A 22,361-nucleotide genomic window follows, 5' to 3' on the forward strand; every position below is an offset into this window, starting at 1 on the left:
AGATTAATAGTGCTGAAGCAGCAGTCATTTTTAACAAAAAAGTCTACGAGAGGGTCTCCTTCCGAAATATATTATTATTATTATTATTATTATTATTATTATTATTATTATTATTATTATTATTATTATTATTATTATTATTATTATTTATTATTATTATTATTATTATTAATTATTCAGAAGATGAAATCTTTTCATAAGGAATAAGCCCACAGGGACCATTGACTTGAGTTCAAGCTTCCAAAGAATATGGTGTTCACTAGGAAGAAGTAAGACGAGGCAAAGGGAAATACAGAAAGAAGAGACCCCATTTATTTAGAAAAAAATTAACAAACAGATAAAAATGTATTAGAAACCTAGGAGAATAGTATTAGGGTAGTAATGTATTGCACCTTCGCTTAAACTTCTCAAGTTCCAGTTGCATGACTTCATTTGGGAGGCTGTTCCACAGTCCATTGATGTGAGGATGACAGGACCTCTGGAACTGAGAAGTTTGACAGTGAGCCACATTTACTGCATATTGGTGCTGCTGTTCAGTGAATCTGGTTGCTCGTGGCAGATAAAGGGGATTGGGGATCAATTGTGAACGTGAAAGATCTCTGTTGAAATACAACTCATTAAAAAGTGACAAACAAGACCATCTGTCAATGGTCCAAGTCATAAAACTACGTACAGGCAGTCCCTGGTTATCGGTGGGGGTTCCGTTCCTGGGGGTGTGCTGATAAGCGAAAACACTCATTAACTGAAACCTGATGATTTATGGTGCTGATGTCTGGGTATCGGTGCCATAAGCACCCTTAAGGCGCACTATAAGAACCCTATAAGGTGCCTTATGGCACCGATAACTGGAACTCGTCCCGTTATGTTGTCATAAATCGCCAATTTTATGGCGCTGGACAAGCCCTATAAAACCGGATCGCTGATAACTCAGTCTGCCGATAACCGGGGACTGCCTGTACTACTAGTATTAGGAAACAGAAATCTACCACCACAAACCACTCTATCTAAAAGAGATAAATCTCTGGCAGAAGCAGACATCCACACTGGAGAACAGTATTCTAGTAAAGGGAGTACAAATGACCTAAAACTGGTTGCATTGATTTTATCACTGTTATATATATATATGGGGCCTTACGAACATTATACTTTTGTGTGGCATTATGGAGGAGTAATGATAGTAGTTTATATTTGACAACGTCTCCAAGGGTTGAAAAAAAGAGAGAGAGAGAGAGAGAGAGAGAGAGAGAGAGAGAGAGGAGAAGGAGAACGAGAGAGAGAGAGAGAGAGAGAGAGAGAGAGAGAGGCGCGGTCGGAAGCATGTCTGTTGTGGCACTCTGTTGTGTAGATCGGTGGCGGAAGTCTGTTACGAGAATTGTAAGAAGTAAGGCGTTCGTGGAAGCATAAAGTTGGTTTTGGCAGCAGTTTTGTCCGTTGATGTGTTGTTTGATAGATTTTGGGGTTGTAAAGTTGTTGTGTGTGTGTTTGTCTGGTTGTGGTGAGGTTGAAGAGGTTGGTAGTGTGTTTCGGTGTCTGTGAGCGGTGGTTGGGGCAGTGTTGGTGTTGGCAGGTTGTTGTGTTGGGGTAAGTTGTGTGGTTGACGTGTTCTGTATGTAGGCATGGGTCAATTGTCCTGCTGTATTTTGTAGTGTAAAGAGGAAAGTGTGATTGAGGGTGGGTTTGGTAGCCAGATAGATTAAGTTTATGTGGGGGGGATTTGCTGCTTGCTTTTAAGCTTGTTATCCCGCCACATTATTTTTTGGCACCCGAACAGGGACTGCTGGTGTGGCAGCTGCAGGACGAGTGTTCTAAGCTACTGTGTATGAGTGGTGAGGAGTGGTGAGGACTATCACTTGCATGGCCATGTACATGTAAGGGAGAGACACATCAATGTAGAGAAGTTAGTGAAGCACTCCTCTCACTCGCAGAAGAGACGACGCCACAAAGTTCAGAATTCTCTATTTGACTCGAGGACGAGGAGAAGGAAATGAAGAAGCAGAGGGAGATGGAGGAGGAGAGTGCTTACTCCCTCTACGACATCTCTTGCTTGAAGGAGGCAAGGAAAAAACTCCTACGATGCTTCTTGCCAGAGAGAGCAGGATACCTATCTCGAAAAACAGTCCAGCCTCTCGACCATAGCTTGAAACAACATCTCCGATGGCTCAGCGAGTGGTTTTAATGACATCATAGGGGAAGATGGAGATGGCGTCACAACAATGGGAGGCAGAGATGCCACCGCAGCTGATGTCATAGACTGAGAGGATGCTGGGAGTGACGTCATGACAACTTCATTGGCATTGCTGGTCGATGGCCTTACTGGCGGAGCAATAAAGGACGACCCAGTAAGTGTTGACGTTGACAAGGGCGTCCTGCTAGGAGGCAGCACACAAGTGCCAAAGTAGTGTAGACCTGGAGGTGGGGGGACTGCCGAGGGGACTGGAGGTGGGTGACAAGCAGCCGAGAAAAGCGAGAGTAGGCTGGCCAGTGAGGGGCACCCCATAGGCCTAGAGACACCAAAACAGCTGCCATCTTGTTTGATTTGGAATCTGTAGTAAAGGAAGCAGAAAGCGTAGCCTCCTCCATCTCGGGAAGGACATTATAAATCCCACGGGATAGGGGGCTACATTAAACATAATTTCATATAATCGACGCAGAGGGAATGCTTCTGGAAGAAGGGGATGCTGAACCGTCCAAATGAGAAAGCAAAAAATCCTCCCAAGAAGGACAAGTAGATAATGAATGATGCTCCCTCCTCTTGTAGAACACCCTCCACTGCGACACAGGCCAGGAACAACATTCCAGGCAAGGATTAGTAATGTTGCAAAAATTAGATCGCATCTACTGCATGTAGTATAGGGATCTGCAGTAGTAGCAGCCAAAAACCTGGAACACAGAAATCCCTGAATGCATTAAGGAGGCCCGGAAGAAGTGGAGGACTCATGATAAACAAACAAGGAACACGCACACACACACTGAAACAAAATCACAGGCAAACAAAGCAACTGGCTTGGTAAGGAGAGCACAAGTAACTACTTTCCAAGGCAGTTAAAGAAAGACTGATACATCTGCCTGGTCGGTGACCACCTTCCACCTCGTAACGTATGAGTTGCCAGATGCCACAGATTCCTTGCTTTACAATCTTTGATTGTTTCTAACTGGTTTCCAGGTGGTGCAAGAATATTATCTTATCCTATCCTATTGTTAAGACCTTTAGCTATGGAAATACAAATTATGGAAATACAAATTGATTAAAAAATTTGTCATTTTGTGACGCAGATTACTATACGTAGTTATTTCATGCAAAATCTAAAACCCTATTACTACAGGCAGTCCCCAGGTATTGGTGGCCTCGGTTATTGGGATCTGGTTTTACAGTGCTTGTCTAGCGATGATGATAACTGATCTCCGATTATTGGAACAGATCTCCGGTTATTGGCAGCGATCCCCACTTAACAGTGGCACCGATCCCTGTTGTCTGTGCCTATAACCAGAGATCGGTGCTGTTATTGCCAATTTTCAGTTATCATTATGCCATCGGGAATGGAACCCCCGCCGATAACTGGGGACTACCTTTCTAGATGTGAAATTGCACCTCTATCCCTGCTGATCCTCAGCTTCATTTTCAATTTATGTGAAATTTATGTGAAATACTAGGTATGTAGTACATAGTTGATTTTGGACCAAGTGGCTTATGCTCTGTATAAATGATCTTTTGTATGGCTGTAGAGTATTGGGACAGTAAATTACCATGAATTTAGATATTGATGGTTTTGCATGATACAGCTGATATTATGCTATCAATGAAAGTTTCCAGCAGAATTAGCAATGTCTCCATTATTAATATTGATTGATGGGGCATTTAAGCATATATTATGGTAATATGCACCTTTCATAAGGGACGTTACAGGTACCTTGAAATTTTAAGGTGAAGACACTACAGGTTGCAAATAATTTTATGTTTCTTAGATGCAAGGCCTTTTATGTTTCTTAGATGCAAGGCCTTATTTCTATTTTATGTTTCTTAGATGCAAGGCCCTTATTTCTATTGAGAATGCTGTTTTCCCTTCCCATTATTTGGTGTATAACATCTGTGCTGCAGATAGTACCAATGAGATGGATCTGGTAGGTGAGGTGACTTCTGTAATCAGGAATGTTGGCTATCTGCTAGTTACATGTATATACTTCTGGTTTTTCTTCCATAGACAGCAATTATACAGCATTGTTTTGATCTATCCTAATTTGGCATCAAGGGATAAAAAATTAGAGAGGTTGTATCAATGACACAAAAGGGTATTTGTAATTAAGAGTATGTCATTATTTTACTTCTAAGTTTATATTCATGTTGACCAACATTTATTTTTATCTTCCAGTAACAGATCCTCTTGGGGATGTGCTTTCTTTTATTGGAGAATACGAAAAAGAGTATGGTCTACAACATCCATCATTTTTCCGTGGTTCATACTCCCAAGCTTTAACACATGCTAAAACAGAACTTAAGTTTCTTCTGGTTTACCTGCACTGTGGGGACCACCAAGACACGCCAGGATTTTGCAGGTAAATTCTCTCTCTCTCTCTCTCTCTCTCTCTCTCTCTCTCTCTCTCTCTCTCTCTCTCTCTCTCTCTCTCTCTCTCTCTCTGGCTGCTTTACATACCCCTTAAGTAGTAATTAGACTAAATTTGGTGGATGAAACCTCAAACTAATAAAGTTCAACAGAATCCACTGGGGACTGTCACTTCAAAGGCTGTAGCTTAGAATAGATTACCAGCTGTGTTTGTCAATAGTTCTACTACTATTTAGTACAAGAATAGGTTAAAGTTGTCAATATTCTCCTGTGATTGATTTATTATTTTACTTATCAAGTAAATCGTTCAAGGCATCTCAGATGGACTAGTAAGCCTTTGAGGCATCTATCAAAATAGCTGCATACTGTATGCTCCCTTGTGTTATTGGTAACTGAGAAACTTCCTTTGCTACGTTCCATTTATTAGCATGATATATTTTTGAAACTAACATTTCTAGTAGTCAGATTGCTGCTCCTGTAATCTTTTTGTAGTTTTTTTCCCACGAAATTTACTCACTGATCCTTTTTTCCTATTCAAATGGCCCCAGTTCTGTGAAGAGATATTTCCATGTCTGGTTGTATTTTTTGAAATGGATTCAACATGTTCACAACATCCAAGAATAGAATAGAAGAGAATGAACAGGATGATCCACCTTATTACCTTTCCCCACATCACAAAAGTTGTTTTATAACCAACACTGGGTTGTTTTTAGCATTTTAGTATCTTCACTTGAAGAACTTATTTTTGCTTTTTGTCAAGCATTTGCTCCAAAAGTCCGTTAAAGGCTGTTTTGTCATACTTCTTATGAACAGAACACACTCATTCTGCTCACTGTTGAACTACTGAGCAATTATCACAGTATTATTATTGGTGTTCATGTTTGTGTAATACTTCTGTAATACTACTTTAAAGTACCAGTGTTTTTAGTTGTTGTTTATGTGTAAGTTTATTTAAATTTAAATTACATATATTGATATCAGTATTGGATGTTACAAACTTTATTAAAAAATACTTATTTTACATCCATCCAGCTCTGCCAGAGTTTTTCAGTGTTTCATATTTCCTTTTCTTTGTTGTAGGAAGATTAAAGATAACTTTACCAGGAGGTTATTAATTTTCTATAGATTAGGATTGCTAACCTTTCAGTTTTTTCTTTGAGAATGATCAAACTTTAATACTACTACATTACTCTTTGTCAAACATGGGATTTGCATTACTCTTTGTCAGGCACGGGATTTGCAGCCATACCACTCAACAAAACATAATTGTTTTTCTTCTTTAACAGTGTTTCATTTTCACAGCAGAATTGTATGATTATTATTACTAATAGGGCTTAGTTTTTCTAGACCTCTGAGTCTTAAGTAGACTCTAATAGGATCAGTTCTTAAAATTAGGGAACATAAATAATTGCAGAAATTTGTAAGTTTTAGTAACTAAGACGTGCTACAGAAATCCTTCCAAGTCATAATCTAAAATACCCTTGCTCAACAAATAACACTTTCACTTCACAAATTATACAAAGAAGGTATAAATGTAGAAATGTGTTGGATTTCTGTCCATGTATGTGTTAAAGGAAATGGAGAAGCCAATACCAAACCAAAGTTGCAACTGCTGTGACCAGATCACACAATTATAGGTAGTAGTAATTATATAACGTCTCAAAGCCCATCATAATCAATAAATGGCAGAATATATGGGGGAAAAATGTTACCAAATTGAAAAAAGTAAGCCCATAGTTGAAATATGGAATTCATCTCATGAAAAGGACAGACAAACTTGCACAAGTTTTGACGTGTCTTAGAATTGGTCAGTCTTGTTTGACCCTTGAATATTTGATGAATAGCCCACATGATCCAGTTCTTATTAGTACAGATTGTAAAGTAGCACTAACAATTAAAAAAATCTGTGTGAATGTCCAAGATGTAGTCTACAGTGAACTTCAAGTTTTGAAAATAAATCATTTATGGAAGTTTTTTTACAATCTCCATCATTTTCAGTGAGCCCAATTATAAAATTTTTAGAGTTGTGATGTAGTAAGTAGAATCTGAACCTTAATAATTAATAAAAAGAATCCTTTGTGCCAGCCCTTTTGAAAGCTAAATAAATTAGCTCATTCTGGTTAATCTACTTGATAACTGCAACACTATCAATTTCCTGTAACATTGTACAGGATTACAGTAAATGCAAATACTATTTGTATTCCATAACAGCTTCAGCACACACTAGCAGCTTTCATAATTCTCTGTGCTACAATGTTGGACTTACTTTCCTCTAGGTTTTTCAGTTCTTAATTCTCTGCTTGATAAGATGCATAAATTGTAATAAGTGACTTTTACATTTAAAATTTTTAAGAGTTTTGTATATGATTTACACAAAAATTCTTCCATCTGTTGATATTTTGATACAGTATAGCTTTTCTTGAAACAGGACTACGTTATCAGATAATGGGGTGGTGGAATACATTAATAGCAATCTGATATTTTGGGGATGCTCAGTCACCACGGGCTGAGGGCTACCGAGTTTCCCAAGCTTTAAGAGAAAATGCGTATCCTTTTCTGGCCCTCATTGTTTTAAGAGATGGTCGAATGACTGTCGTGGGCCGTTTAGAAGGACCAATCCCTCCAGAGCAGCTTACTTCCCAGCTTCAAATCCTTGTAAGAGATAATGAAGCTTATCTTGTAGTAGCCAGAGCAGAAAGGTATGTATTTTTAGTTTTACATTACAAGAAAGATATATGTAGCAGAGTTTACCTGTCACTTGTTCATGTTGCAGTTGCTACAATCTATACTTTACAGCATAAACTGCCTTTAATAGATATCAGATTGTGAAATTTTGGCTATAATTAATACACAGTTGTGAAACATGACAAATTTGTAACTAATTTGTATTTTTCATAACTTACAAACCTGAGGTCTTAACATTAGGATAAATACTCAGCGCCAGCTGGAAACCGGTAAAGTTTAAAATAATTGTGTACGCAAGGGACTATTGGCATCTGTGCTTGGTCACGAGACATGTGGGGCCACCCACATACCGAGATTAGTTGATGGAGGGGTGGTTAGAGGTGGGCCTTTGTATGTTAAGACCTCAGGTTTGTAAGTTATGAAAAATACAAATTAGTTACAAATTTGTCATTTGTTCATATACGAAACAAACCTTCGGTCTTAACATTAGGATAGACTTACTCTTGGTGGGAGGTAAGTGCTATTAACCAACTGGGAGTTTGCCACCTTTGATCAGTTTTCTGAATACCAGAAATCTACGAAACAACTGACCAGTATTTCCGAATCTAAGACATATATGAATATCATAGAGTCAGACTTCTGGGTTTTTACACAATGTCATAGTTCATTGCATTTGAGGAAGGTAAGAAGATCTGTTCCCCTAACAAACCAATTCATCCACTCATGTAGGTTTGTTATCATTCCTCTCCCCCTTGCTAAAGAGAGGAATGTCCTGCTACTGATAGGTATCTTATTGATACTAACCCTAACAGTTTGGCCACTCACCTGTACCTTGTCCGTTCCAGCTTATGATGGTACTCTCTTCTTACTGCCCTAAGTAAAGAAGGAGACAGAAATTTGAAAAGGAAAGAGGCCAGTTAACTCCTCCATTTCACATTCATACCATCATCTTAGACAAGATAGCAACTGACCCGCCAGGGGTACTGGATGAGTTACACCTTTTGTTGAGCAGCCACCAAAGGACCCAAGGAAATTGAGTCCAAGGACCTCTGGGCAACCTTATATATATATACAGGAAATTGAAAGTGGTTTTCATCACAAAGAACCCACTCTCAAATTTCAGTGAACAGACAGACACCTCCTTAAAATTGCTTAATTTTGAGCTTCGATACAGTCACAGACCAACCGTCACAATCATTTTAACAGATATATTCTTAAATGCCAGAAGGCCCATATTCCTCTGATGACCTTCTCTTCTGTATAACCTCATTGGTACAACTTGACAAACAAGGAGTAGGCTTGACCGATTGCCTCTGTTTAGTCTGTTCCTTTACATCTACCACCTTAATGTTCTAGGTGACGTAGTTCTTTCTATAACCACAGAGTACTTTGACAAGTCAAAGCTGGCCCTGCGGAAGGTCCCTCACACATACTCACACTGTACTGAGCATGACTAAGAAATGTATCTGTCATCATGACCTGTGCTGCATTGACTTATTATCCCGGATTCCGGGACCAATTGGAACTGATGTTCCAGACTACTTTTGAGTCTACGTCAAAACCCTGGTTATTGGGTACTCCTACTCTACCAAAGTCAGAGGAAGACCCCCATCCACGGTCAGTTTCTTGTAACGTGACTGATGTATGTGCCTGGTGGTAGTCCGTCAAGGCTTTCTCTGATACAGAGTATGTTTTCACTTATCAGATCGGAGTTCTTATGTGCCCCATCCAGTTCACTGCTCCTGATTCATCTGAAGATTAGTCAGTGTGAAGCAACATTCACAGGCCCAATCACCAGTCCAATGTATATCACCATGCATGTAAACATGTAATTACAGAGATTCTTCCCTCTGTTCTGACAACCTCTCCACCAGATCATTGTCTACTGACCGAATGCCTTTAATGGACAGAAACGTCCACTATACAGGCAGTCACGGTCAAAGAGTCATTCTGTATATGTGAGCTGACGACCTTTGGAGTCGTGTTATGTCCGAGATGACACCCTACACCCAAAAACTGAGAACTATTAGTTCGAAAGGGGATACTGGTCAACCTCCAGACCTTGAGATATTAATTCTACCTATCGGTGGTGCCTCTTCCCCACACGAACCTGGTAGCGATTATTGTGCTACGATAAACTTTATCGGTCACTCATCCTGGGTCCTTAATTACTGGAACCCATCCTTCCGTCCGGGACATGGTAGAACCTAGAGTTTGCGTAACCTCCAGGTTGTTCCCAGTATCGCAAATGGAATCCTTAGGCTACTCGATGGGTGAAACCCCTGAGACAGCTATTACATCGTTTTTCCATTATACGAGTTCCTCTCTGGACGAGTGGTTTGTGCACTCATCTGCCAACCGGTGGTCCGAGGTCCTACTGCCATCTCGGCCAATGCGGAATCAGAGACCTTATTTCTGGTGATAAAAAATAATTTATTGATATAGTGGGGTTCGGATCCCACAATAAGCTGCAGTTCCCGTTGCTAGGTGACCAATTGGTTCCTAGCCACGTAAAAAATATCCAATCCTTCAGGCCAGCCCTCAGCCCTAGGAGAGCTATTAAACAGCTCAGTGTTTTTGTAAAAACTAAGATTCAAACCACGAAACACCTTATGCGGTAACCTGTTACAATATACAGGCATATGTTCAATATGCTATCCTCCAAAGGGAAATCCTTTATTGCCAGAAACCATCACGGTGCTATTCTTGAGTAACCTAGCCCAGAATTGTACCCAACGTCACTTTACCCTACCTCACTCTTGAAGAATGGGAAACTCCCCACTTTCCCCTTCCAGATATGATGAGGTTCTAATGCCTTGCTCTAGACAACTGAAGCTCGAACCCACTGTTAGGTTCATGACTTCAATATAGAAACTAACCAGTATGGAAGAGACCCATTTGCAGATTCCAGGTTAACCTAGCCAACAACCACTTGGACTAGTCTGAGTAGGTATAGTCACTTAAGAATTAACGGACTTATTTTAAGTTGGCGAGACCAGGTTGACCCTGGCTTGTTTAGGTTAGGCTATGTTAACCCTTCAAATTAGGCTAGGACCCTGGTTTGGTTAGGTTAGGCTATGTTAACTCTTCCAATTAAGCTAGGACTCTGGTTTGGTTAGGTTAGGCTAGGTTAACACTTACAATTAGGCTAGGCTAACTCCTCCATCACTTAGGGTAGGTTAAGTCCATCTGAGATGTACATTTAACTAGGCTAGGCTAGTATAGACTAGCTTAACCTAGAAACCAAATGATTTAGGTTAGGGTAAAGCCATTCAAGAAAGTTTAGGCTATCCATGCTAGGCTACAACCACAACCTTCTAGGCTGAGGTAGTAAAAGAGTTTCAAATGGGTAGCCTAGTCACTAGCCTATGCACTAATTCGCCCAACCTAAGATAGTACGGGCATGTTCAGGCAACCAGATCATGTTAAGTCATCAACCCACTGTTAGGCTAAGTTGACATGTATGTCAGAACCACCTAACCTATGAGTTAGGCTAAGCGGACCCGGCTAAGCTAAGAATTGTACCACTCAGACTAATCTAAGGTAGTAAATGCAGGTTCGAAAGCCAAACCGCAACCATTAGTTGATCCAATCCAGCACATGCATACCCAAACCAGTTAGTTCTGACAGCCTAAGCTAAGAACTACTACTCAGATTAACTAAGATAGTAGTAGTAGACTCGAACTGGCTGGAATAGGCTACGAATATAACCCCTTGTTAGGCTAAAAGGTATGACCCAATTATCCTGGCTATAGCAACTTAGGTTACAAGTGCCCTACTTAGGTTTGGCTACCTTAAGTGACGAAAGAAAGACATTCACCCCTTTCTTTCGACTCAAGTTCCCATTCGATTTCATTAAGAAAAATGGTTCTACCGTAATTTCGAAGGAACCAAGCTTTCGATTAACTTTAACTACTTGTGTAAGAGTTGAAGCGTTTGGTCAATATTCTTAAAGGAAGAAATCAGCTTATACCAACAAGTATATAAAACATGGGAATTCTCCTTACCTGTAAAGGTTTGAAGTTTTCTGGAGTCAACTCAAAGTATGCTACTTCCCACCTTTCAGGCTGCATACGATTACTAAAAGGTATCCATATCCTTCCATCAATCCGTGCATTTTACGTATCGTAAAATGGACTCTACATGACTAGAACAAGGTAATTCACACACTTTCGTATCCTTTTTCAAACCAAACACCATGTCAATCCCATCCCGGGGGAAGCATGCTGGCAGGTGTCTCCTTGCTCCCCGAAAGGTTATTGAATTGACTAATCAAATCAATCACCTCCTCATACGATGCCAGAAATTCTTGGTTTTCTCTTCCCTCCGGTTCTAACGCGCTGTGTTCAGCCACAGGAGATGTTAACTCACTCCTACCCTCTGAGTGTGTGTCATGGCCGTCCGACCATATGGCCGCGGCATCTTTGATCTTTAATGGCCACTGATGGCTTGATCTGGAATAGTCAGCAGGCTCTGAGAAGGTATCTATTTGCATATGTCATGGCCTCCGACCATACGGCCACGGCACCTTTGATCTTTAATTGCCACTGATGGCTCAATCCCGAATAGTCAGTAGGATTTGAGAAGGTATCTATTTGTATGCATCATGGTCGTCCAACCATATGGCCTCGGCACCTTTGATCTTTAATGGCCGCTGATGGCTCGATCTTGAAAATATTATAGTCAGTAGGATTTGAGAAGGTATCTGTTTGCAATCCTATATACAAATATGAGAGCAATTTTATCATATTTTATTACTCTGATATCTAGAGTCCATGTAAAAACGTTTGTAAAAGCATCGGCGTATGTATCCAGTTAAGCAACGGCATTGTAGTCTCTCTTAGACTCTTTGTAGTCACCACTGGCAACTCCACGTTGGCCGCTAGCCCAGCGACAGTTGACGCTTTCGCTCGTTCGAACTCTTGTTAATGGCTTCGTCTGATTGCTTTGAGCTTACCAGCCACTGACTTCTTGATTTTCTTGCTGATTGGGCTGTGACAGTCCTGGTTCGAAGATGAAGAATTTACTCTTCTCCTATTGTCCTGAGGATAAGTCATGAAATCCCGTATCCTCCAACGCTTGACTGGTACACTCAGTGATGCCATCGAACTTAGTTATGACACCATCTAGAGAAGAAGACGAAGATGATGAATCACGCCTTTTCTTTTTGTCGTACTTAGCCATTTTCACCTCTAGATCCTGTTTATTCTTTATTACCGTGTGCACCAATGAGTCAAAAAGCGTATTAGGTTCCGGAGGCAGCGAAGTAAATCGAGAATCAGTAGGCTGTGACGTCATGACTACCGCCATTTGCAAGCGGTCTTGGCTATGACGTCAACACGCTTGATGGAAGCGTGAAGCTGTTTATGGTACGCTTGCAGCCAAGATCAAGAGACCCAACCTTCTGTGGCATTTCTACTTTACAAGGATGTGACAGTCCTGGCTCGAAGATGAAGAAGAAATTATTCTTCCCCTCTTGGCACGAGGATCAGTCGTGAAGTGCCTGATTCTAGCCTTTTCCAACTCTTCACAGCAGCCGCACTAGACTTAACTTTCCATCATTCACTTGTTTGACAATTACAACTACTTCTTGTGCTTTCATATAATAGGATATAACAATCCTGGCTCGAAGATGGAGAAGAAACTTCTCCTCTTGGCTCTAGGATCAGCTACGAAGTCCCTATTTTTCCAGGATAGGCAGAACGCACCGGCATCAAAGCCAGTCACCTAAGCTTGACGCCTAAGCGGAAGGATACAGAGGAAAGACTTGTGTCTTTTCCATTATGTGACTTATATCTCCTAATGCTTGTAATTTCTCTCAAAAACAATGTGCATTAAAAACCTCCAGTCCGAAAGCATAGTTGTAAAGTACTCTTATACCTCGAAATGAAAATGGAAGCGTCTTCGTGTCGGCCGCAGCTGTGAAGTGACGTCATGGCGGTCGCCATGTTTATGACGTCACTGAGCAACTCGAATGCGAAGCCAGCACCCTACCACAAGTGCAAGGCTGTTGATGTTATTCTCATAGTCATAGCAACCTGACATTAAAGGCTGCCTTGTTGCCCTATCTGTTTCTTTACAGATGGCAACGCATCCAACCGCCATTCAGTGCATGTCAGGATAAAAGGGACATCCATCACGTGGGATCCTGGGTGGCAACACGACGTTATACATCAAACCAACTGCCCTTTTTGGGTTGGTTCTCCTGATAACCCTAACGCCAACCGCACACCTGCATCCTCTCTACTCACGTATCTGAAACGAAAACAAGATGGGGATGCACAACTCTCCCCGCAGGGAAAGGAGCACAATTAGTCATAATTACTTCCCAAAGCACATCCAGATACATCAAAGCTTTGGATTACAGGCAATGCATATGAATATGCGATATTCCCAAGCACAGGTAACGAATTAACCGCACCTTAAGAGGTTCTTCGCCTACGACTTACTACACGATGAGTACTTCGACATCGAAACCGTCGAAGAAAATAACAGGGCGTTTATCTGCTTCTTGTGATATCCAGGAAGTCTCGCAGCATGAGAAGGCTTCATGTTCACATACCCGGGAATTCCAAACAACAAATAGAAAACAACACGGGGCAAACTAAACCGGCTTTAAAAGGACAAAGCAAACCACATCCTCACTTAAAGGCGGTAAGAAAATAACTAACGGGGTCATGAGTTAATGAGGGGGATGTGGGTGGCCCCACATGTCTTGTGACCAAGCACAGATGCCAATAGTCCCTTGCATACACAATTATTTTAAACTTGACCGGTTTCCAGCTGATGCTGAGTATTTATCCTAATGTTAAGACCGAAGGTTTGGTTCGTATATGAATAAAAGATTTTTTTATGGCTTATTTGAAATCTGGGTGGATTTATAAGTTTGCAAAAAATTATGAATGCAGAATTTTGACTTTATACAACATTCAATTGATAAAATGAACTGTATACGATCGTAAGAAAACCATTACATAGCCCATTTCGTCATGAAATCATATAACCATAAATAACATTTATATGAAAAAATTACTTTTGTTTTTTAAAAAGTGCATATGTTCTTATTGTACAAGTCATGATAGCATAAAGTTTATTAAATTACGTTATATGGGATGAATCTTGCCTACTGTTTAGTTAACTTTTATCTCCATGCCAATTAGGTGAATTGGCATTCAAACAAAAAATCGAATTGCTGACAGGATGACTTCTAGTTCACCTGTTCTCCACCAGGTGTGTTTCGAACGTTTTAGCTTGAGAGAATTCTCCTTGCCGCCATTGCGCTTAAGCGATTGTTGGTATTCTGTAAAGTTTGGCTGTTTTGCACCTGTGTACGGTATTGTGATTTCATTTTCCTAGGATGTCGTCCACCAAAAGCAAAAGCAATAATATCAGGCTATATGTTGGAATGTGAAGTAGATCAACATTCAGTTTATACCAGCTGCAGGGGTACAGTGTGTGATCTTGAAACTAGATGTGAGGAATGTAGGAGATTCATCTGAGGACTTTGAATATATCATATATCCCTACCTAGTGTCCCTTCATCTGCAGCTATCCCTACTCAGGTTAGGCATTTTGGTAGTGCTAGTATTGAGACTTTCTTTGTAGCTCTGCCTTCTGCTCCCCAATCAGGTTCAGAAAAAGCATGTTGAGAAGTTAGAACTTGATGTTAACCTTATTTTAAGTTCTAATACATGTTGAACTGAATTTGTGATGGAACATTCCGAATCCCTCCATAGTATGTGCACTTTTTTGTGTTCTCCTGTTAGAAGTAAGGTGTTGGTGCCCAAGTCTTGGATCGCCCTGAGATAGTGGGACTTCGTGAAAGAGTCAGCTAACTTGCTAAACTTGAATCTTCGCTACATATGCGAATTCTGCCATCATCGCCACCTAGTTTGAGGTTGTCAGCACGCATAGCTAGATTAATAATACAGGCAGTCCCCAGTTATCTGCAATCCGGTTTTATGGCACTTGTTTAGCCCCATAAAATCAGCGATGTATGGCGTCATAACAGGCTGAGTTCTGGTTATCGGTGCCATAAGGTGCCAATAATGAGTTATGGCGCCATAACATACTTAACAGAGGTGCCATTATGGTGCCATAAATCTCCAAGTTTCGGTTATCAGCACCCCTCTGAGAATGGAACCCCCACCGATAACCTGGGACTTCCTGTATGTGCATATGTATAATTGTAAATATTAGTCCTGAAGAGGCAGTTTCTTTATGATGCATCAGAGTTTAACCCCCCTTGGAGACCTACTACTAAGGCTATGGGAAGAATTTCTTATTCCTTTTACACCTCAGTTTATAGTAACAAACAGTTATTAAATTATTATGGGTAGCCCTGCTAAGCCGTTAGTAGCAGTTTTAACAGTTGCCCATAGTGTCAACTTAACCCTTAAGTGTTTAAGGCTATCACCTAAGATGTCTTGCATCAGGAGATTAGAAATTCTTTGCACTGTCTTTGAAGTCTTCCCCTCAGGGTCTTGCCCCTACAACCTCTTTTGTGCAAAAGTTCCATATAGAATTTCCCAAAATTCTGCTTCTGGCTCACATTCTAAGTAGAAAAATTTTACACGTAACCATAACTGAAATTTTGAACTCCCAGTGCGGTAGGTTGTGTGGATCCTCAGAAGGCTGTGTGCAGGGTTTCAGAAAAAGTCTGAAAAAGCAAAGTAGAACATTTGGTAGTGATAGTCCTTAGGGAAGGATACTTTGTACTTTTTGTTACTTTACTCCCTGTCAACTTCCTGATATCCTTCTTTCCACACTCTTCACACAGAAAGTTCAGAGCTTGGAAGGGTAGGTTGGACAGTTATTATGCAACAAGGCCTTCGATTCATGGGCACTTCTTGTCTCAAGTTTACTGTTTTTATTCCCTGTTCGTTGGGCTATTCTGTTGATCCTGGCGGCTTTTCAGGAGGGCAAAGGATAAGTTTTGATGACATGTAAGACACCTACTTCTACTTCTACTTCCCAGTACTCCTTCAGTTGTGGTAAAGTATTCTCCTGTGAGTTGAAGTCTGAGCAGTATGGGTTTGTCTGCATGATATCAGAGTACTGTAGTCCTCTCATATTTGGTCGATGGGTTTGTTTCTCACCAGTTTGTGTTCATTATGAAAATTGTTTTATGTCTAGCCTTAGAAGTGGGTTTGTTCATACGCGAACAAACCTTTGGTCTTAACAATAGGATCATTTTTAGTGCCTAGCTGGATCCTGTTAAATCGCAGATGAAAGCAAGGAATCTTGTGAGAACTGGCAATGCATGTGTATATCAGGGGAAGAGTATGTCAAGGACCAGGCACCCACGCCACAGTGTCAGTCTTTCTTTAACCGCCTGGACGAGGGTTGTGGTTGACCTCTCTCGGCCTTTACCCGGTTCATTGCCAGTTTCGATTGTGTTTGAGTGTGTGTGTATGTGCTGTTATTATGGCTTCTTCTGCTCCTTCTCGGCCTCATCAACGTTTGTGCCTGGAACTCCAGGTTTTCTGTGTTCTGTTTTTTTTGGCTTTGGCTGCGACTGACCCACTCGTCACTTGTAGTAGGTGCTGCTCTAACGTTTGTACAATGACGAATCCCTGCACAGAATGCCGCGTGTGGCCTAGAGAGCAGTGGAAGTTATTTTATAGTAAGAGGGAGCATCATAGGGTTTCTACTCTTCCTTTGTGGTAGGATTTTTCTTCTCCTTTGTGGGAGGATTTTTCTTCTCCTTTGTGGGAGGATTTTTCTTCTCTTACCGATGCTTCGCCTCCTGCTGCTGTCACCCCCCATGCTAGTGTTGTGCTTGTGTCCCCTTCCTTTTCTTCCATCAATTTGTTGTTGGAAGTATTGGGAGGCCCTCAGGCTGATTTATGTAATGTCGCCCCTTCTTCCTCGGGAGTTGATTTGATTCCCTCAAGGGAGGAGGCTTTTTCATCAATTTCTTTTATTTCAGAGTTGGAGGCGTCCAAAATAGCGGCGCTTTGGGGGACGCTTGGTCTATGGGGTCCACCCTCCTTGGAGGGTTTGCTGACGCACTTAATGGATGCTCGCTACCCCCCTCCTCAAGCTGTCCAGGCCCTTCCCCCTCCTCCTGGCCTCGTCTTCGTAGGTAGCTGAGGTCAGCCATTTTGTATTGCTCTGCCAGTGACGTCACGAGGTCAGTCATTTTGTATCCCTCCGCCAGTGGCGTCTACTTCCCGTTTGGATCGAGGAGAAGCCGTGACGTCATCGCCGCTTATGACGTCACTTCCATCGATGACGTCACTCCCAATCATCTCCGCTGCGCTGCCTCGCTTGTCTATGTCGTCATTAGCTGCCGTGATGTCATCTCTGCCATCCAGTTCACTGCATCTCCCTTCCATGTCATCGGCCCCTTCTCTTGCTGATCCGTCTGAGGCTTTATGCCAGGCAGTTCTTAAGAGATTGGACTCTGTTTTAGAAGATAAGTTTGCTGGCATGTCGGCTGGGAGGACTGGAAGCGTGTTGCATCACCCCCGCCTCCTGTGAAGAGATTGTGTAAGGAGCCAGTGCTGTCTTCCTCTCCTTCTTCCCCATCTCTGCCATGTCGGCATATCAAGCTTGGAAGGCTTAGGACTTTGTCCTTTCTTCATCTGCGAGTGAGGAGTAGCACGCCCGTGTTCCTGCAAGTGTTGGTGTTTCTGAGAGTTAGTGTATCTTCCCTTGTGCGATCTGCAGTGGCTGCTTCGTCCTCTGCATCGAGTTACGAGCGTGTTGCAACCTCCCTCATTCCTGCACATGTTGCAGGTGTTTCCTTGTCTCCTTCAGGGCCTATTCATCGCCGGAAGGATCTCAAGGTGTCTGTCAAGAGGTTGAAGGTTGTGAGCTCGGGTTTGGTACAGCAGGTGTGTTTGCTTGCTCCTCTCCCTGGTACTTCCAGGAGTTTGACTCAGAGGGATTCTTATTCTATCTCGAGTGTTCGGGATTCCTCACTAACACACGTTCGTTTGTTTGCCACGCCCTTGCCCGTACGCAGTCATGTTAGAGAGTCATCTGTTGGGAGAGTGCGTAGTGATGTCCCTAGTGTTGTGGATGGTTCGTCGCGGGAGGCGACACTTGGATCCAGCCCAGACAGATTAGTTGGTGTTTTGGGCTGTTTGGCTGCTGGTTCTTCAGTTAATTTACACGAGAAAGGCGCTTTAAATAAGCCTGCACATCCTTCTCATCGTTGGTCTCCATTGCCAGAGTAGGAGAAGGGAGACATGCAAGAGTTTGTGTATTCCTTTACAGAAGTTGTCGATCTCATTCGTGCATTCGACAATTTGGAGAGTAGGACTCAGGCTCGGTTGTCTTTCACTCCTTCCTGCTTGGAAGCCTTCCTGGGATCCCAAGTCATCGTTTCAACTTCCCTTGTCGGTGCACGTCCAGTCGGTCTTGATAAGGTTAATGCCTGCTTCAGATCAGGACGGTTTGCTTCGCTCTAGAGGGCTCTGCCAAGCTGCCCCCGCCTCTCATGAGGCATAGGAAGTACTATGCCATGAACTCTGCACTTTGATGTTGCATCATCTTAACCCAGACGTCATTCATCTGAAGCCGGGATTGACTTTGAAGCAAGTGAGGTCGGTGGCTCCGTCCTTGTCTCCACAGGATGCCTCAGGATTGGAGTCTACGGCAGCCTCCATGTTGCAGTTGGTTTCTTGGCTGGACTTCTGGTCAACAGTCTTTGTCAAGATAGTTTCTGACAGGTCCCCAGAGGGGTTGATGATACTTCCTCTCTTGCCAGTTTGTTGCAGTCTGGAGGCAAGGCATTTTCGTATCTAACTCACCTCAGTTTTAATTTTTGGGCTAACCTTCTCCTGATTAGAAGAGATGCGGCTTTATCCAGGATGGAAAGATCAGTTGACCTGGAGTCCTTGCTGGCATTGAGGAATGGAGATCTTTTGGAGTCAATTTCTGTTCCCTCGGACCGAGCTGGAGGATGTAATAGACTGGCGCTGGGCTGACACCAAGGACAGATTAGTGCACCAGGTTGTGTCTAAGTCAGTCTCTCGTCCTCGGAGACGTCCAGCTTCTCCTCCTCCCCCTGCCCAGCAGCAGTCACAAAGATCGTTGCCTGGTAAGCCATCAAGGAGTTCGGTTTCGGCAGGGCCTCCCCGTTCGTCTCAGCCTAGGTCAGAGGACCAACATCCCTTTCACTCCCATTCCTTTAAGCTGAGAAGGGGCCCCTGGGGCAGAGGTAAAAGGGGGTCGTTGGTAGATTAGGTGCCTCTCCCACTCCTGTGCCATGGGTGGGGAGGTTACCTGGTGGGCCATTGGGCCAAGTGGCAGAGTTATGGGGCAGAGAAGTGGGTGGTAGATATCCTTCAGGTGGGGTATCTACTGCCATTCGACTTCTCTCCCCCTTTCTCGGACAAGCCGCTGCTCAGGAGGGTGTATCCTCCAGATTCTCTGAAGTTCTTGGCTCTCCCGGAGGAAGTGCAGAAGATGCTGGACAAGGATGTGATAGAGGAAGTGGTGCGTCCGTCTCCGGGGTTTCACAGTCACATCTTCCTGGTGCCCAAGGTGTCAGGAGGTTGGAGACCTGTGATCAACTTATCCACCTTGAATCACTTCATCAGGAAGACAAGATTCAAGATGGAGATCCCACGTTCAGTGTTGGCAACTGTGAGGGAAGGCGATTTCATGCTGTTGATAGACTTGAGGGATGCATATTTCCAGATCTCTATTCATCGGACATCCAGGAAGTTCCTTCGCTTCTCTCAGAGACAAGGTCTTCAAGTTCAATGTCCTGTGCTTCGGGCTGACCACAGCCCCTCAAGTGTTCACAAGGGTCTTCTCTCTCGTCTCAAGGTGGGCCCATGCTCGGGGGATCCATTTGCTGAGGTACCTCGACGATTGGTTGGTCCTGGCAGGTTCCAGGGAGAAGTTGCTGCAGGACAGAGATCGTCTGCTTCGGTTTTGTCTTGAACTGGACATCGTGCTCAACCAGGAAAAAAACCTTGTACCCAGTCAAAGGATACACCGGTTGCAAGAGAGTTCCTGTCTCATCAGAGGTTGGAGAAGTTGCAAGTGGTGGCGTGCGACTTCCTGTCAGAACCACATCAGTCAGCTCATCAGTGGCAGGTTCTTCTGAGAGTTTTGGCTTCCCTGGAGAAGCTGTTCCCTCATGGGCGCCTTCATCTTCCATCTCTACAATGGAGACTGGGGGAACTCTGGTCTCTGGCGGGGGACTCGCCCCTGTTAAAGCTTCCTCTGTCTACGGAAGTGAGAGAAGACCTTTGTTGGTGGTTGGACAACGGAAATCTTTTGAAGGGTGTTCCTCTGCGTTCTCTCCCACTGGACTTCCTTCTGTTTTCAGATGCCTCCCTCGTAGGTTGGGGGGCTCCTTTAGGCGGCCTCATTGCCTCAGGCGTTTGGAGTTTGGAGGACAAACAGCAGCATATCAATGTCTTGGAGTTGAAGGCAGCCTTCCTGGGTCTGAAGGAGTTTTGGGAGAAAGAAGAGGGTCATTCTGTCGTTCTCATGTTGGACAACACCAGGGTAGTTGCCTATGTGAACAAGCTGGGAGGCCTTGTTTCACGTCAACTTCACGCCTTGACCGTGGAGGTTCACCAGTGGACAGTCAACAATTCGGTAGAGCTCTCAGCCAGATATATTCCAGGCAAACGGAATGTGTGGTTTTTGCATGTATTGCATCATGGCTACTTTTCATGTGATGGAACTCCTTAGTGGAAAGAGGGTGGCAAGGCAGGCTTGCGGAACTAAGTAAGCCAGGCTTAGAGGTGGTAGCTGAGTTATTTAAATTGAACTCCCGGTTTCTATAAGAAAGGGTTTGCTGTTGTTGGAGGTTTATAATTTATGAATATGTAAAAGTGATGAAGGCAGGCAGTAAACTGGAGGCTAAGCAATCAGAAGAGGTATTGTCTGTAGTAACTGGAAAAGTGTTGGATAGACAAATAAGGTTAAAGCAGATTGAGATTGATCTGCAAAGGTTAAAAGCAGAAGAGAGACCAAAAGAGACAGCATGAGAGTGCCTGGTATCAATTTGGTAGAGGCTTTAAAATTTGTCCCTAATTTTCAGGAGAGTAATGTGGCTTAATTTTTTCTTTTGAAAGAATTGCTGCAAGGTTTGAGTGGCCCCAGGAGTATTGAACCACTCTTATTCTAAGTAAATTATTAGGTAGGGCACAAAAGATTTATGTCACTTTATAGAAGAATTTATTGTCTATGATTGTTTGAAAGCTATCGTGTTAAAGGCATATGAACTCATTCCTGAAGCATACTACGACAATTAATAAAGTAAAGGTTCCACTTTCAATGTTCACCTTACCTGCAATGAAGTTCACAGTGGGTGGAATTTTGCATAACAATACCAGAGTGTGAAAACTGATTCAAGGGTGAACAACGAAACACAGACAAAAACCACTTAACCCTCTTACGCCTACTGGACGTATTTTACGTCGACATTTTTTGTCTCCCGTGTGCCGACTGGACGTATTTTACGTCGACTTACAAAAGTTTTTTTTTAAATTCGCGTAAAAATACTTTAGGCCTACCAGCCTAAAACTTTTGAATGACACGCCTTGGGGGATGCTGGGAGTTCATGGATCAAGGTGTTGTTTATAATTGCCAAAATTTCAACCTTCGGTCAACTTTGACTCTACCGAAATGGTCAAAAAACGCAATTGTAAGCTAAAACTCTTATATTTTAGTAATATTCAATCATTTACCTTAATTTTGCAATTAATTGGAAGTCTCTAGCACAATATTTCGATTTATGGTGAATTTATGAAAAAAATAACATTTTCTTTACGTCCGTGCGGTAACTCTTCCAAAAAAATCATACGTGTGATTGTGGTAATGTTTGCACCATTTTAAATTAGCCGTTACATAAAGTTTTATGTATGAAAATGTGCGCAATTTTATGTAGAATACAACTGAAAATAATTGAAGGTTGTAGCTTTTCTCATTTTTGAAATATTTGCATATAAATCACGATAAATAGAAAAAAAACCACGTTCGGTCAACTTTGACTCTACCGAAATGGTCGAAAAACGCAATTGTAAGCTAAAACTCTTACAGTCTAGTAATATTCAGTCATTTATCTTCATCTTGAAACAAATTCGAAGTCTCTAGCAAAATATTTAGATTTATGGTGAATTTAAAAAAAAAATCTTTCCT

At 42.4% G+C, this 22,361-nt stretch overlaps 1 protein-coding gene across 1 annotated transcript in view; it reads left to right on the forward strand.

Moving 5' to 3' along the window:
* Positions 1–22,361, forward strand: part of LOC135208451 (FAS-associated factor 2-like) — a 116,640-nt gene that overhangs the window by 69,268 nt on the left and 25,011 nt on the right. Inside the window, 3 exon segments of the mRNA XM_064240642.1 lie at positions 4,368–4,551; positions 6,988–7,063; positions 7,065–7,258. Of these exon segments, the coding sequence (XP_064096712.1) occupies positions 4,368–4,551; positions 6,988–7,063; positions 7,065–7,258 (454 nt within the window).

Source organism: Macrobrachium nipponense, chromosome 35, assembly GCF_015104395.2.
Source record: "Macrobrachium nipponense isolate FS-2020 chromosome 35, ASM1510439v2, whole genome shotgun sequence".
Taxonomy (NCBI): Eukaryota; Metazoa; Arthropoda; class Malacostraca; order Decapoda; family Palaemonidae; genus Macrobrachium; species Macrobrachium nipponense.